Consider the following 18,984-nt stretch of genomic DNA (forward strand, 5'->3'; position numbering starts at 1 on the left):
AATATTTTGACCAAATTAGTGTTGTTTTTTATGTGATATAATTGGGCTAACAAATCTTTATCTCAATATTTTTTATTATATTATCATAAAAATAAATAAGATAATTGTACAAAGGTGTGAATTCATTAATAGAACATCGGAAATATATCGTGTGTTAAATAATAACGCAAACTCGACCTAACGAACATGTCAGTATCATCATTGCAGTTATATGTCAATATCAGATTTTATACTTTTGGCTATAAAAACCAACTGTGACGCTCGTCAGGTCACAGCAAATTGATGTGTATAACCTAATCATTTGTTTTCACACATCGATGGCACCCGCCGATTTGAAAGGGGAAAAAATGAAAACGATTAATCATTTTTCGGACCTAATCGTGCGAGAATAACTTTTTTCACAATTTCAGGTTGGAATTTTTTTTTTCATCAGTTCGATTGAGTATTGAATTCAATTATTTACGCGTTTAATAGTATGACAGGATTTTTCGTGCGATCAATAATGTTTTAGGAATTGAAATCAACCAAGAAAGTAGGTAGGTACCTACTGCTGCGCTGTTACTGTTTTTAATTTAATTTTCAGTAAAAGCAGACATTATTTTTAATGTAAATAATATTATGAAGTTAAACATTTCTCCTTGTTATACATCGTACAGTATGCAAAATGTGTATGTGTATTTTAATGCGATCATTTGTTCATACACTATATATTTTATTTTTAAATAGTTTATAAAAACATAAAATTTAATCTAAATAAGTTTTCCTGTAAATCAAATATATTTTTTTTTTAATAAATTTAGGGTGGATAAATATCTTATCCATTTAAAAATATTTTAACTGTTATTTTTATGTCTACAGATGACAATTATATTTTTTGAATATATTAAGTATTATTATAATATATTTATAATATACAAGACGTATGAATAAATTAGAATATTTCATTACGTACTGAAAACTATATAATGTAATATATGCGCTTAAGCAGACGGTTAGAAATATTCATAAAACGAAGACAATTAAATATTGAAGAACCTTTTCACTTTCTAAATCTCACGGTTCTGCAGATACTAGTATACAGAGTCTGAGACTACGTTATTAGACAGACGAAATGTACATGGTAAAATTACAATGATTATTGTTATTGGAGCAAACTTTTAGTAATTATGGATTTTAATAACAAAATTAAAGTTTTAAAAAAACATATTTAAATACATTTCCTAAAAACATCCCATTTATATTTAATGGAATTGAAAATTTAACTGTAATTTTTATTCCTAACATATTTAATTTTGAAAAACGCATGCATTGTAAGTAAATATAATTTATAGAGGTATACATTTTTCCCTTCAATAATTATTATATTCAAATTTTGATTTTTGAAATCATTAGGTTGGTACATAAGACTTAAAAGTGTTCTGTCGCAACACAAATTTCTGTTTTTCAAATGAGAATCCTCTTTTTATAGCAAATTATGAAGTGCATAATTTTTTTTGAATATTTTTATGCGATCAATAATTCAAAATTAAAGGGAGTAATATTTTGAGTTGGTAAAATATTCATACTAAGGACAATAGTCTTTAAAAATGGCATTACAAAAATATAAAAATTGATGTAATATCGTATTCAGTATTTATTATTCTTGAACCATTTCGACAAATTAAAAATATTGATAAATCAATATTAATTACAACAATAATTATTATCAAATCACCATAGTTTACAAATCTTCCTTAGTATGTCATCATGGGTTTATTGTTCTTAATATATAAAATTAAATAACACAAATAACACTCGTTCGAATTTTTTGAAATGTCAACCATTCTACAAAAATTATCCGCTAAATAATTTATAGCATAAAAGGGAATGTTTTTATTTGAAAAATAGAAGTTTGTATCTCCACAGGATACACCATAAATACCAAATAGGTACAAGAGATGTCAAGAAGTATAAAATATAGTCTTTCAACAGGTATATTTAAAAACACCAATAATCATACTTTAAAATATAACTATATTATCGAAGAAGCAAAATGGAGCGATCATGTTTGGTGAATATGCACCTTGCAGTATTGTAGGTACCTAAACTACTCTTGGCAAGTACGATATTTATTTTTTCAATCAAAAGAAGTAACTAGGAAAGTAATATAATTTATGTAGAATCTTAAACTGTATTTTTATGGCACCAACAAACATATTTAACAAAAATCAAGATTGAAATGTTCAAGCCCCGGGATAAGGAAACAAAAAGATTTGTATTAGCATTATTTGACAGATCAAAGTTTTAGGTTTAAAAATGCTGTTTCTGATTGATTGTGGTCTAAATAAATAAATAAATAAATAAATAAATCATCTCTATGAATAAAATTTGCCGTAACCATAGTTATTATGAATTATAAGTGACATTGTAAATCATCACTATGACAGCATAATATGATTAATATATTTTTAAACTTTTTAAATGAAACGATAGATTTGAGGTTTTTTTTATGTTATGACTGGCAGTTTTTACAAGTATCAATCCCTAAACAGACTATATCGTATACGTGTAATACTAAAATACGTTTTACTATTATACTGCTCATTGCATGATGGTAATGCCGTAATTTAAATGAATACCAGATTTCCATGTTCATCAATTAGTTTTAATTTTTAATAAAAGACAAAATAACTATAATTATTTTTTATAATTCTTTTACTGTGGATTTAATGTTTTGGTATTCATTTTACACGCATAATAATCATATAATATATACGTGTCATAACTCGGTGTTGAACATAATGCTGTTTTAATTACACAATTTACTTCATTTTTATATTATAAATTATCATTTATATTGTAATATTTTCGTACTGTATTTAACCTTTATGGTGTTAATTTTGACACTAAAAAAAACCTTAATATTTCATCATAACTTTGCGCACCTATTCATTATTTTTCATAAAAGCCTTTTCGGACTCGGTGAAATTATATCCCCTGTAATATACTAATATATTATAACCAAATAGACGTGTCCTAACCTTAATATCATAACATTTCTGATTATAAGTACCAACTCCAAACAATATTAGTCACGTTTTACTATATGTATATGCGTCGCACTATACATATAAACACTAAATTGTGTAAGGAAGTGAATACGTATGCATTAGGGTTTAATAATATATACCTACCTACGATCTAAGATGATAATATAACAACTAGGGTTATAATCAAGTCTAGAGAATATAACATAACTCCAGTACAATGTATGTCATTATAATATCCCGGTGTGGGCACTAACAAACATAATAATAATTTAAATGTGGGTGCCGCTATGTGAGTCGTTTGAAGCGGTGTCAAGAGAGTAGAAACGCTCGAACCCGATGGTTTCGTTTTTGAGACACGTTGCGTACACAATTAAAATCACGAGAACGCGATAATTATCGTTTTAACAGAGAACTTATTTATACCTATATTATATCTGTAAACCAAGAACAACAATTATTACTATTATGATATGGGTGTCTCATAAAATGGATTTATCATCAACACTTTACGACAAACGGAGTTAACGAATAGTCGCCGTGCAATCGTTTATATAATTCGCGCATGTGGCCTGTGCACCTATATAATATACGTATAACACCAACATACTTCATTAGCAAAAATAATAATTGTTGTCGTACGCATATATGAGAGTGGTAGGTATAATGGAAACATTGTCGTCAAACCATTTCCACTACTATCGCCATCGCGATCAATAATAATATTATGAGCTATACTTGGGTATAGTTTATTCAGGTTAGTATAATAATGTACTTGTCTTCACGTATTACGACTATTACGCATATGCGAACAATGAACAATAATGATTATAATATATGTAGTTATTAATTATCTAAAACACTATTCTGCCCAACTAAATCAATCGAAAACCGTAATCTTGCGCAAAACTAGCACAAATATACCTGCAGGCAATTTATCATATACGAGGTATATCCAGAATGTAAGTTCCGTTTTCTATTTTTATTTTTGCATGGGAACAATTTAATCATCCGCCCTACAGTCCAGATTTGGCACCCAGTGATTTTCATCTTTTTTTACACATGAAATCATTTATGGGTGGCCAGAACTTCAACGAAGATGATGAGGTGAAAAAGGCTATTAGCGCATGGTTACAATCACAGGCGTCATCTTTCTATGATGAAGGGATACAAAAACTAGTACCTCGATATGATAAGTGCTTAAATAATGGTGGTAACTATGTTGAAAAATAGAGTAATACATGTATTTTATATTCAAATAAAATTTATAATAAAATTTACACATTTACATGTTTTTATTGCCCAACGGAACTTACTTTCTGGACACGTCTCGTATATTAAAATATTAAACGCCCGAAAAAAATCCTGAGTACTGAGTATTAAAACGTATAATGTAACAAATCACACGCGGATGGTATGAATGTCTTTTTTTAAATATTCTGTTTGAAAATATTTTAATTTTAAACTTACTATCTTTAGAAAAATTTAAATTACGAAGAAAAAAATTCATTACGTTCTTATATAATTCTACGATTAATAACGGAGCTTTGAAGAACAAAATTTAGTTTACTGTGTGTGACATGAAATAAATTATTACACTATTAGAATTTACCTAAGACTTGCATCACTCAAAACTGCAAGGCCTCTGACAGATTCGAATCATAGTTGAAGTAAAAACTAATAATCTAAATAATTTGTCCTTTTTTCGTATTAAATGAGATTTTTGCACAGAAAATCGATATAATATTATAAACGGGTGTAGTTTACACGTCATGTTTAATTTAAAGTCAACAGTTAACAGCTCTAATATAATATTATTATTATCTCTTTTTAATTTTCTCAGTTCTGTCAATCAAATATGATTTCTGATGGTACCAAACCCGAAAAACTAAATTTTAATTTAGAACGTATACCTAAGCAAAAATAAAGAATCCTAAGACTATCACGTTGGCTCATATTAGTCATATTAGTTTAGTAAGTTATGTTTTATAAAATCAAAATTTCTAAAAGATCTGTTCACGAATAGTAGTTTCTATGTTATAAGTATGCCACATTTCGAAGCTAAGCACTATAATGTCCGAATCGAATATAGTTTATTACGATACCATATAGTTGGTAAGCCCACGTTCAATGTGTAAACGCACGCCATTATGGTGGATGGTCTGTGTATTAAGGAGTAATCCATTACCTCGATCTAGACCGTACTAAGATAAAAATCTATCCAACAGCCCAAGTGTTGATGTAACTTTAGGTAATGTACACATTATTAGGTATATAGTTAAAACGTTCACCGAATAAGTTTTATAAGTAAAATAAACTTCAGATATTATTGATTTTTCAGAACAAGTTAACATGGACAGAAATCAGAATTATTCGACGTGCAGATGAACGGCGGCAGACGAAAAAGAGTGATGATGGAGTGGAATAATTATAAATTTTTCAGTTCGATTTCGTGGCTTACAGCCTAGCTATTTAGATTTAAACTTATACACATACATATAAACGCAATAATAATACAAAGCTACTGAGTCGGGCGCGTTTTTAACACTATGCTCGACACTTGTATACAATATACAAAGTGATACAAATTGTGTATTTTTATGAGTGTATGTTTCGTTATCACGATGATCGTATATACAACGAACAGACCAAGTAGACGGTATTAGGTATGCATATATAATATATATATATATATATATATATATAATATTATTGTTATCGGCAAACGTTCGGAAACGGATTACTTGGGTGAAAACGTGTCTGACTTACTTGGTGCGTGTCGGTTGCTGGTGATCGAATTCATGATGTCGAATCGGACGGCGAGGCTGAGGTCCGGTTTCTCGGCGTTGGCTTTGGCCCTGCGGCCAATCGATCGTCCGGACAGCACGTCATGCACCGCACTCCTGAGTTGTCTGCGCCAGAAAAATATACACGTGAGAATAAAATATAGTCATTGTACTTTGTTGATTCGAGTATATTATTAATAATGATAATTGTCTAAGAGAGGGAGTGAAATAAAAATGTTTCGTCGCAAGACGCGAATTGCAAATATAAAAATAATATAAACCTATGGTAAGAATCATTCCAGTTTTTTCATCTCTTCCAGACCGTCAATAGAGTGAGATGAAAATAAGAAAGATAACATATTATACATTTTTTTAAATATAATATATCCGTAACGGTTGCACCTATTTTAATTTGTTCCAAATGAATAAATCAGCAATTTATTTAAAATCTTATCGCTCAAAATTTTGGTTATTTTTGTAAACATCAGTTGTCAGTTACTACTTAAAAATCACGTACTTATTTATAATTATATAAATTATTATAATATTTGAAGCGTTTCCTATTATGGACAAATTTTCTATTTTCATTAATAAGTTACATATTGGCAGCAAATAAGTGTATATAATTTTGAGAAAATACCCGCATAGTTTTAATATCCTATCCAAATCAGAACTTAAATGCGTGTATAGCAAATAAGGCAGAAACTCTGAAACTGAAAGCAGAAAAAAAGGGCAAGAGGGTGAGTCCTCCCTTATATCCTCGTGTAAACACGCCACTGCTGATACGTATAAAAAAATCAAGTGACGTCGTCAGAAGACCACTAAATAATATCTATTATTAATATGATAACAAAAACGTCATGTAAGTTAATGCTTGCGCCGCGTCGTGAAGTGTTTGTATAATTATTATAAAGGTACTTGTCATGTAATATGAAATCGCTCTCGACCTTTTACACACGCAGACGCACGCACACACACACACCCACCCACCCACACACACACATACACACACACACACACGCACGCACGCACGATTATGCAATTATATTATATAGCATTGCGACGGCGCTGTTGCCCGAGGGTGTTGTTTTGCGTTAATGACTCCGAAGCGTTTATAATTGTAAAAATATCAGCACGAAGCGAAAAGAAAAAAAATGTTTAGAAAACATCGAAAAGTTTACTGATCAAAACGGATGTTACGGTTATGGCCGACAACAGGGAACGTTTCACGAGAGCATGCAATAAAAGGAGAATTTTGGGGAATATGACGCGTTGACTTATATTTTTTGTTTTGTTCGTTTATAATCTATACTATTATTATAATTATAATGTCATTGTTTTATTTATGTTAAGATCAGATAATATGATGCCGTGTGCCAACGGTTATCTTTTTATTATGTAAAATTGTATAAATACGATAGGAAGGTTGTTGGTGAGTATAATTAAAACTTTACAGAAATGCCAAGCCCGCAGGTAATCGAATATTGGTTTTGTTAAAATTAAGTTTAAATACAATACGGTGTTAAAAACAAACTAGATGAGATCCTTTGAAATTTAAATGCCACGATTTTTTATTAAATGATGTAAATTATATAATATGTAGTTTTGTATTTTATTTGTTTTTTATTTTCGCAAGAAACTTCCTTTCTTTGAATTCAAACTTTGCGAATGTGAACAAAAGTTCCCTAGAAGTGATTAGGTAGCACTCGGTGAAATTCTACGAAAAATGAAACCTAATAATATTTAATCTAATGTTTTAGCTTCTTTTCTTATACTCTATACTGGCGATATTTATTTATTTTTTTTTTTTTGTAAGGAGAACCTAGGCAACATAGGCCATTGGGTGTGGGGTGGTACGGTAGGGGTTATTTTTGTATGTTTGTTTGTAGGTTTTTAAGCGGGTAGGGTTGTAACACGTGTTTGTGTAGGTATGTGTGGCAAGGATATGTTGCTAAAAATCCCGGGTGGTCACCCATCCGGGAGCTAGCAACTGCGGCCGGTACGTACGCTCAGTGCATTTCCGCAGATTGAGCGTACGACCGCGCCTCACCGGGCCACGATATTTATTAATAACTGTTATTTTACTAAAATTCAACAGACATTTTACAGCTCGATCGCGATATCATGATATCAGTTGTTTCTGTGGTGAGAAAATTAAGACAACAACATTAATATATATTATATATCATCATATATACATGAGAATGTGTTAAATTTAAATTAAATAAAGATTATATGCTAATTATTGATCACCAGTACTTCTCTGCTGGCAATATAATTCCCTAATAACCACAAGACATACCTACATTTTTTTTTATTGTATACAATACACCAAACATTTTAAATTCTATTACTTTTTTTTAGTTTAAACAAGTTTATAACAAAAAATATTTTTATTTTCCTTATTTCACTAAAAATCAAACAAGCATTTACAGGACCGTACGGATTTTAAGTATTCTACGCAGATCATTAATCTGATAAAACAATTATTCTCATTTAATGTGCTGTCACCACTCGTGATGTCAATTTTTACATTAGGTACTCGGATCCGATTAAAAAATAATAATAATCGATTAGTTAAAATTCAAGTTAGAGAGTTACTGAAAACTGTTAGTTATTTAAATAATAATCTTATAATAAAACTAACAAAAAAACAGATAATAATGTTCAAAGACCTAAATGCGTTAGAATTCTTTAGTTTTTTTTATCAACCACCTTAAAAATTGAAATTGTCAAAAATTTAAACATCCACAAAATAAAAACGTCTTATTTTGATTAAATAATATATAAAGCATATATATATAGATTGTACCGTGAGGATTTAGTGGATTTACCCATTGCAATATCTCCCGAAATAATGGTGATATTGAAATTCTAGTTTTGTAATAAGACTCAAAGGGATAAGAACTACAATTATTTCATATTTTAATTTATTTTAATGTTTTGGTAAAAAAGATAAAAAGTATATTTTTTTATTCAATTATTTAAAAAAAAATTAAAGATAGCCATTTTGTAGAGTTTATTTTTCTTGAAATATTGACATTTAAAAATTTCATTTTCATTAATTTCTTGATTTTTAATATTTTTTTTAGTTTCGAGAAAAATTTTGAATTATTTAACACCGTAATGTTATCAAACATGTGACCCGCCGCGTCGCGCCTCGCGCGCATTCCCATATGGCCTGCCGAATACTTTCCGTGTTCCTAAATCCTAATAATTGTTATAATCATATTTTATATCTTCAAAACTAGAAAAAATATTAAAAAATCGGAAAATTGATGAAAATAAAACTTTGAAACGTCAATATTTTCAGAAAAATAAACTTTACAAAATGGCTATCTTCAATTTTTTAGGAAATAATTAAATAAAAAAATATACTTTTTAACTTTTTTACCAAAACATTAAAATAAATTAAAATATGAAATAATTGTAGTTCTCATCCCTGTGAGTCTTATTACAAAACCAGAATTTCGATATCACCATTATTTCGGTAGATATTGCAATGGATAAATCCTCACGGGACACCCTGTATATATATTATATAAATCGAATATCGCTTAGATTTTAAATACAATACTAAGTGCATCGAAATTCAAGCCCTAATATGATGCGATGAATTGTGTACCAATACAATGTAATGTTATTATATCATATGAAAGGTATTTTTTATCCAACATTGCGTTTCAAAATATTTAATCGAAGAACGCACTCCATTAAAATTAAATACCACCAGCACATATTTAAAGTTATGTTTAGGTTACTATATACGTGTGAAAAGGGTATATTGCCGGAAAATCATCTTCAGTGTTTTTATACCGAAGGAATTCCGACCCAAAAATATTATATTGTACCTACTGTACAGTTTTGACGTAACGCAATAATAAATCGAATAACATTGCCAACGTGGTACTAAAAAGTTTATACCTAATATCGAATATTCATATAAGTCAATCTCTAAAAATAACCCACAATGCGGTAAACAGCGTGACGTATTAAATTTATAATAATTCTCTCTCAAATGTCAAACCTAATAGTTATAGGTTATATACTCATTGCTATATTATTATGGTACACGCCACGTGTTTCATTGTATACGAGTATAATTCTTGACGTTTTTTATTTTTTATATTACTTTACATCCAGTAAGGTATGAATACAGAATAATTAATACTATTAAATTACTAGACGTTCAACAGCTAAATAATTATTGCTTGAAATAAATTGAATTTTATAGATAGGGGGAGATGAAAAAATCATAAATGTATTGTTCAGCGTATTAATGCGTTTTACAAATGTGTAAACAAATGTTGTTAAACCTCAATCATGTATACTATACCTATACGTACCTATATCAAACGTATATGCATGTCATCTCGTTAAAATGCCACCGTGATGACCAAAATATGGCATAAAAACATGATGATTCCGTAATTCAAGTAATACGGTTTATTGAAGCGGTTTACAGTAAAAATACTCATAATGAAAATCGTAGAGAAGAATTTTTTTAACAATCGTAGGTAATCCGATTTTTGATATCGTATTCCAATCGTATCTAATATCGCATTGTCAATTAACATTTTTTTTTTCTTACTTTTTATCGATTAATTATTTAACTACTATAATATTATAGTAGGTATTTATTTAATAAATATTATGTACAGCAATCAACTTCATATTTTTTTATGTAGGTATTATGTTTAAAATAAAAATAAGTAAGTACATCAATATTTACTAAACAAAACTATTCAAAATGTTGCTAATATTTATTTAGGAGATTAAATTATCGTAAAAAAATTGCGTCATTTCACTTATAAGTTAGAACGTAAAATACGCAACACTTTTACAAAAAAATCTATTTAGTCGTAACGAAATTATTATGTTACATGTATTTTAAAAAGTAAGTGGGTTAGAAATATAAATCGAGTAATGGTGTATAATGATTTGTATGCTTAATTTATTGGTTAATATTTTTAACCAAACAGGAGTTTTAATTAAAAAGTAGGTTTGCGGCTAGTGAGCCAGGAGGGAGCCAGCACACCGTATAGAATTCATGGGCGACAATTTACACGAGGGTATGTAATGACGCGTAACGTTCTGAACGACGGTCAGTGAAATAATAATGACCTTTCCCAAGTCTCCAGCGATTAAAACACGCGGATCCCGCCGCATACACAATGGGCGTGGTTATGGCCTACCGCGACGGCAGCGTTATAGCGCACAACGCCATCTCTTGAGCGTTGCATTCTTTTCACTTTTACCATGACAGCCTCTTAACATGCCAAGATAACCGTGTCATCATGATTGTCACTCCGATTCATATGCATAATGTTATTAATAATAATAATAATAATAATAATAATATATGTTTCACGGTATTCAAACAGTAAGGTACATAATGGAAACAAATTATTACGGTCATAAACAAAATATTTTCGTTAGGTCCGAACTCCGGTGTAACTATGATGGTACCTACCTACATTATCGTATACGAATTTTATTAGAATATTGTTATAATATATTAATATGTGTATGTGATTATAATACTAAATTCATTCTGATCGATTACAAGACTTTTATTTAACTCAGTAAACAATCAAATCACCAGAATCGAAAAAAAAAACAATACAATTTCTAAGTCATCCCATCAATAGATGTATACGGTACATTAGCTTAATAGCTTCTTCATATACGTATCGTATTTAATTTACTCGCTGCTTAATCGGTTTTGTAGTTCAAAGCATCAGAATATAGTTTTCTGTTATATATTTTTATGTGTAGAGATGCTGAAAAATCAAATACCTAAATATTTTATCTACAGAATTCTGCAGTGTACGAAATCTTAAAATTGTCCAATTTTCGACGATAAAAGAAAATTCGAAACGAAAGATTTATGATTTTTGGCATGACATAGCCATTATGTCTAGAGTTCATTTTTTATTTATCTATTGAGACGATGAAACATTATTTTGGCTAGTAGTTCCCAACTTGTTTCTTATGGTTTCTCGTTTCTCTTATCGATTGTAAATTCCATACATATAGTGCTATGTTGGCACTTTAGAGTTTTAGAGAGATATATATAATATATATATATATATGTTAGCATTAATGAATGAAATTCCGTAATTCTATAGAATAACTAGTTATTTTATAGAATTACGGGTACTTTCATTTAATGAATTTAATGAATCCATAAATATATACTTCAACTAGTTATTCTACATACCAACTAGATATTTTTATAAACTAACAATATGGGTTTAGTTAATGTATTTAAAACTATTATTGAATAAAAGTTTTAGTCAAATTACAAATTATAAAAAAAATCAAATGTTATAGTATATAGCCAAACAAGCGTTACAATATTATATAAAATATTAATATTAATATTTATTTAACATCAATTTATTAGAATAATTATTAATAATATATATATTCAGAATTATAAATCTCCAGTATTTAGAAAATAACGAAAAAATCGCACTAAAGTAATTTATTCAATTTACACCGGATTAATTTAAAAATAATAAAACGTTTAAGAATTATATTTGTCTCTGTTAACGATAAACTATAACAACCATGATTCATCTAACGTTGTCTGTTTTATTATTGTCAAAAATACATGATGTAGTGTGTATATTTGTCCTATTTATTAAATTTAAAAAACCAAAAAATACTGAGCCGTGTAAAGATGTACAAAATGTTCAAAGTGTACAAATTAAAAATTAAAAAAGAGAACTTAAGCATTAATTGAAAAATTATAAATATGTTTTTCAATATCGTCATAAAAATACGGCATTTATGAAAAATGTAACGTCGGAAAAATATTAACACAAATGCAATTTTACCTGAGATACGGTTAAAATGGTCTTTCAAATGTGATGATTTATCATTGCTTTCATATGTGTTCAATAACAACATGTCGTTATGTTGTGATGAGGTGATATCAAAGCAAGATGAATCTTCTAAATCCCGTCTTTGTACCCTGTATAGCTTCTTTGTGTATACATTTTTATTATTATTACTATTAGTGTACTTCTATATGAAAAATCGATTTTATGATAGGCACAATAATATATAACAATTTTTGACATTTAAACATAAAAATCATCATTATATGAATCGAAAATTATCGTTTGGAATATATTAACGAGTTAATTTGTTATAGCATTTTGAAACATGGTCATAACAAATTTTAAATTTTACTCCATTAAGTACCTACCTAATTTTTCTAACTATTGTAACGATATCAAATTAATTATATATTCTCATTATTTATCAAAGGATTGTTTTCTACTTTAACATAGAGAAAAGGAACACCATTGAATAAATATAAAAATATTATAAATGGTTGTAACGACGAAAAGATAAATTGCACAACCCTGAGTTAATTCATTGAAATTCAATGTAAGTGGATACTTGACTACAAACCAACCAACTACCTATTATAAACAATATGAAAACCCAGTTCAAAAATGTTTTTACAAAACTTTGTAGAAATTCTCCTGTACGTTTATTGCGATTATAACTATAGGTAAAATTTACCAGAATAACTCATACTACGGGCTGTGCACTAGCACTATGCCACGATAGTCATCTAACCAATTATAAAAGATTTAAATCTTCATTTAGTCATACTCGACAAGTACGTGTCGCTCCTGCTCGTGAAACCAAAATTAACTTTCCCAACCCTTCTACAATCCTCAATTCCGATATACCATCATACGCTCAAACTATTTCTTCTAACCAAAACCACACTCACTTTTCTTCATACATCGAAACATTATTTTCTTCCTTTATCTTCGAGTTCAGCGCTATCATAAGGCCCTCTTGACCTTGTTAACGACTTTACTAAATAAAGGTAAATTATATTTATCTATTTCGTTGTAAGTCTTCTCAACAATATTGTTATTGTTTTATTTTAGTTATAAGCTAACATTATTAGTTTCATCATTTTATATTCTTACCTATCTTTAATTACCTTATTATAATTGTGTGTACCTAGACTACCTTATTAATATTTACCTACATTATGTTAATATATTTTATTGTCACGTATTATAATATGTATCTCCTGTATTTGCATTAATTGTTGAGCTATAATAGTCTATACTAGAAACTAAATAACCCCCCCCCCCCATACTACAAAATATACAGAATAATAACAAAAACAATTTTGAAGCATAATAATGTCAAACCATTTCACGAAAATAGGAAATCATTATTGCATTAAGTTTTATACTTTTAACATACTATAATAAGTCTTTTGCGTAGTTTTCATTGTAGTATAGGTACCTATTTAGTTTTTTTAAATCAAACGACTTGTAAGTGGATTTCACTCCCCCAACCAAGCTTTTTCAGTTATGATCAGTTTATAAAGATTACGACCATTTATAAAGTACGAGTAATATAAATTATTTATGATCAAAGATTAAATAGAGAACAGTAATAATAATAAAAAAAATAGACGGTTACCTTCTGTTAAACTATCAACTTGGTAGATTTTGAGGTTCTGTTATATTGGAAACTCGATAAAATATATACCATTGTACCGCTGCTGTATATCAATTGTTGAAATGTATCTTTTTTTATATTTCCTGTGTTCATCGTGTTCTAAGCATAAATTTAACATAAATATTTACTAACAAGTACATAAGGTTCTTAAAATTGTATGCATATGGTAGTCGTTAGAACGATGAAATAACAAATTATTAAGTTAAAATGGAAATTTGTATATCCTTTTATCCAATTATTCGTTAGTGGTCCTCATTTTTATTCATCGTTTTAAAATTAAATCAGTACAACCACGCTATGTTTGTTAAAATGATTTTTTTTAAATGTTTAAATGTATTATTTAAAGTTAAAAGATACTACCGTTCTAGTTTAATGATGGGATGAAAAAACATAAGAATGTTATATGTTATGTGGTGAAATTCTAAAAAGTCCTTTCTGTATTTAAAATTCATAAACAGAAACAATTAACAAAGGTCACCGACAATATATTATACAACTATATAGTATGTATACATAAATATATATATTATATAACTATATAGTATGTATACTTAAGTATATAAAACTTTGTATAATATGTGTATACTTTTATAGTGTTTTATTAAAATGTTTGTATTCATTTGTGCATTTATATGGATCATTAAAACCCTATAAAGAGGTTAAAATATTTCAACACTTTTAAAAACTTAGTAAGTTAAAGTTAGGTTCTTAAAATATTTAATACTCTCTGTATAATAATATATGTTTAATACATTAATAATAATGCTTAAATATTATAACCTACTACAGTTTTATTTTCAATAATTGTAATTTGTTTTCTATTTGTATTTTTAATTTGACTAAAATAATAATATATATTAAGCATATAGTACCAATTAATTGTCAAAAACCTTCTTTATTGAAAATTATGCGAATTCAAGACTAACAATTTGAGAATTCAGAATATTTTGACCAACTTCTAAAAAGCAAACTTACATTTCATGTCGATATATCGAGATAACCCTTTCTATACTAGAATGTTATAATATACTACATTCAATCGGTTGTAATCCTCAAATCCCATTAGAAATATTTTAACATATTATCACTCCCTGAGGAAACCTTCTGGATGCAGAAATTTCCATAATTTAGAATCAAAATGGCGGCATGAACACGATAATACATTGATTGAACAGAATATTATTGTTCATCATATAGTTTGAATAGTTGTACATCTCGCTAGAAAAATATTTGTACAAGTTTAATTCAATCCATTCAAAATAATTAATATAACAAATAAAAACTTGGAAAAAAAACAGTGAAGTGTATCAACTATACGTGATAAAAACCAAGTTCTGATCAACTAATCAAAACTAGTGTCGATTTACTTGTTTCAAAATATAATTAATAATGAAACACTGGCGAAGCGCTACATTTTAATTTTTAATTTTAGTGTCTAAAACCTCAATACATTCTTGTAGTACTATTAAAAATAATCCTTATAATAAAATAAAATTGTTTTTCCTGTCGATAATTATTTTTATTTTGTAGTGTTTCTAAAATTGGTTTCATGTCACACGATTGATCTGTTGATAATAATCATAACATTCATAACGCATTGAAATTTATAAATATTTTAAAAAAAAAAAGCATATTTATATCATCTGCCGTTTTAATATATAATGATAAAAAATTAAATTAAAATAGATATGCCTAGCGTTGTCATATTGAATTTGAAAACCATGTTATAATAGGTAATGATAAAATCGCATTCGAAAACGTCGTATATTCTGGACAGAATTTGTAAAAAACTAAACCAGCTGGCATACTTCAAAAGATGCGAGATATGTCGTGTAATCCAAAAATTCCCTCTTCAAGGTTCTGACCAAATCGATAGATATATGTAATGGTCACTTTCGAGCACTCTAACCAAAGATGCGTTCAGAGAAAAAAAAGATAATAACACAATAATCTAGTTCTAGTAGGTACAAATGTACAATGTAATGTTTTATGTAACGATTTAATATGATATCTATATGGCTGGACGTAAATCGGATTATATGTTTGGTGATTATATATATCATACATTTGTATAAACAGATTATAATTTATAAGGTACATACACACTATTCTTCACACTATTCACACTGCTCAACCCATATAACATTTCTTAAAACAATATAGCGTTCGTTTTATTGTAATGTTTGTTCTAAGCATTACCCATTTTACAAACACTATAATGTGCACCCTTGTAAATTTTTTAGTTCTATAACACTCCCCTAGAATATTTACGGATGGCTGGATTTAATATTTGTTGGTAACACATCATATACATAATTATATTATACCATCTGTGCGCATTGATCACGCGTATACTACTTCGTATAAACGGAATTATATATAATAATAAATTAATAAATATACTCAAATACACGCTGAGTACTTGAAATGATTTATATATTTTTCCGAACCAGATGCAGGTCAAACAATAATAATTCAAGTGTATTTTAATCCATGGTCAATTTTTTATCTGCATGATACTATTATTCAGATACTATTATCCATATTGTTAGGTAGTACCTATATTATTTTTAACATAAACACAAGCGTTTTGACACATTTTGAAGCGTTGAATAGTAAATAGTAAATAATATTATGTATAAACTATAAGGTATCTGCTACAGCCTATAACAAAGTTACAAAGTTCAGTGTTAGACAAAATATTCCGAACATAACATAAATACATTTATTTCAGTGCTATAAATAACTCATAATCTTATTCTTTAATTTCGTTCTAAAATCATATAAAGAAAAAATAAATTAACTAAATTAAATTGTAGTATATTATACTATATAGGTATATTATTTAATTATAGTAATGAAATTTCAAAATTAGAATTTTAGAATTGTTAATTTATATGCATCAAAGACATAAATTCGTTTAATCGAATCAAAACATATATGTTACACTTATTTTTGTTTGTTAAATTACGATGTAACCAGATAGATCAAGTCTCTAAAAATGTATAGTGAGTTAAGAGTTTAGAAAATCTTAAAAATATACGTAACTCAATTTGTATAAAATCCTTAAAACGTAAAAATAGAAATAGACCATATACGTAATAGTAGTACGTTATATTAAGTAAGTTGTTATGCAAGTGATTTATGTTCAATAATATATTTTATAATAAAATATCAACTGTCAAAGACAACGGTTAATTTGATAAAATAACGGTGACAATATTTGAGGTCGTGAAATTAATTTATTTTTTCTGTTTTCAAAAGTATTGAAAACTATTCAACCCCGTAGTTTAAAATGATATGTTCAAGATGATCGGTCTGGTTAGATAACGTGCCTGTTGTTCACTGTCACGAACGTTTACGGGTTACCTATCTGAGTTTACGAACTTGATCAACGTGGAGTTGCTAAGTGCCCATGTCATCCGTAAAGTTTCTACTTAGCAATTTAAAGGTTATCCTCAAAATCTCCACTCACCCGTTTAATATTAAAGCGTATCGCAAAATTATTTTAACTAATCGATAGCATCACAGTTGGTGACGTTGCTTCGATAAATAAAAATTTTTTCTTTTTCTTTTTAATCAAGCATTAGATAAATTATTACTCTAAGATCTATAACTAAACACAAGATTATTGCCATGACGCCATGTAGTACGTTGCAGACATAATAAATGATAAATGATTCATAAATACGCTTCGTTACAATATCAGCTTTTAAAATATTAATTAATAATGACTGCGAATAATGACGACATGTCCTCCGGAGAGTATTTCAATTATTCTGGAGGATATATTTTTCATCCATGCATTTTTTTGACATCGAGTTGTTTTTTATCCTATCACCTTTTCGTTTAAATAGATGGTTGTTCGTACATGTTAACTTAAAAATAAGCTATTGTTTTTGGTGTGACCTTTTGGGGAGGGCGCGCAGAAGTGTTTCCATTTTACGTTTGAAAGTGATTAATCGAAGCATTCTAAAAAAAAAAAAAACGATTTTTGGCGTAGCTCATTTACCGAAAAATAAATCACACTTAATGTTAAAAATATTATAGTCGAACGGACATGGCCCATTTTAATTTTAGTTCCCAACTGAAAAATGACTAAAAAAATACTGAAAAATGAAACTGTGCGCACTTATTTTGATGATTAAAATATTTTATCAAAAAATGGATACGATGAATAAAAAAAATTGTCTATCGTATATTATTTAATGATATTTAAAATATCAAAGAGTAGGTACCTAAATTATAATATAATATATATATGATTTTATATCGTACCTATATGGAAGCGAAATTGATGTGAATGAATTAAATTCACATCATTATATTTTCAATACATAAAAATATAATATACTAAAGATTAATTTTTACTCTTGACAACTATATATTATTTCTTCTTCTATCACGCTCTTGAGACTTATATTAGATTTCTGTTTTTACGTTTCTTAAACATATTTTATTTATTTTTGGTGAAAAAGAAAATTGTATTTCTAGTGGAAGAAAAAATATAACAGTACCTATGCAATTTAGCAAAAAAAAAAAGGTAATTGTTCATTTTAGTGGAAACAAGGATTATCCATAGCACCATTATGCAGAATTGCACTATAATAATACAAAATATGAATAATAATTTTTGGGAAGTTTTTGGGGGAAGTTTAATG

The 18,984-nt window shown here is 28.1% G+C and overlaps 1 protein-coding gene across 4 annotated transcripts in view; it reads right to left on the reverse strand.

Annotated features, from left to right (window-relative positions):
• LOC107174181 (glutamate receptor ionotropic, NMDA 1-like) overlaps positions 1 to 18,984 on the reverse strand; it is a 166,112-nt gene that overhangs the window by 53,624 nt on the left and 93,504 nt on the right. For all 4 annotated transcript variants that reach the window (XM_089228229.1, XM_089228226.1, XM_089228228.1 and 1 more), the window contains one exon: positions 5,796 to 5,938. In XM_089228229.1, the coding sequence (XP_089084355.1) occupies positions 5,796 to 5,938 (143 nt within the window). The remainder of the gene's footprint in view (positions 1 to 5,795; positions 5,939 to 18,984) is intronic.

The sequence above is a fragment of the Diuraphis noxia genome, unplaced genomic scaffold (genome assembly GCF_037042655.1).
Source record: "Diuraphis noxia isolate RWA-SAM2 unplaced genomic scaffold, SU_Dnox_SAM2 contig0005, whole genome shotgun sequence".
Lineage (NCBI taxonomy): Eukaryota > Metazoa > Arthropoda > Insecta > Hemiptera > Aphididae > Diuraphis > Diuraphis noxia.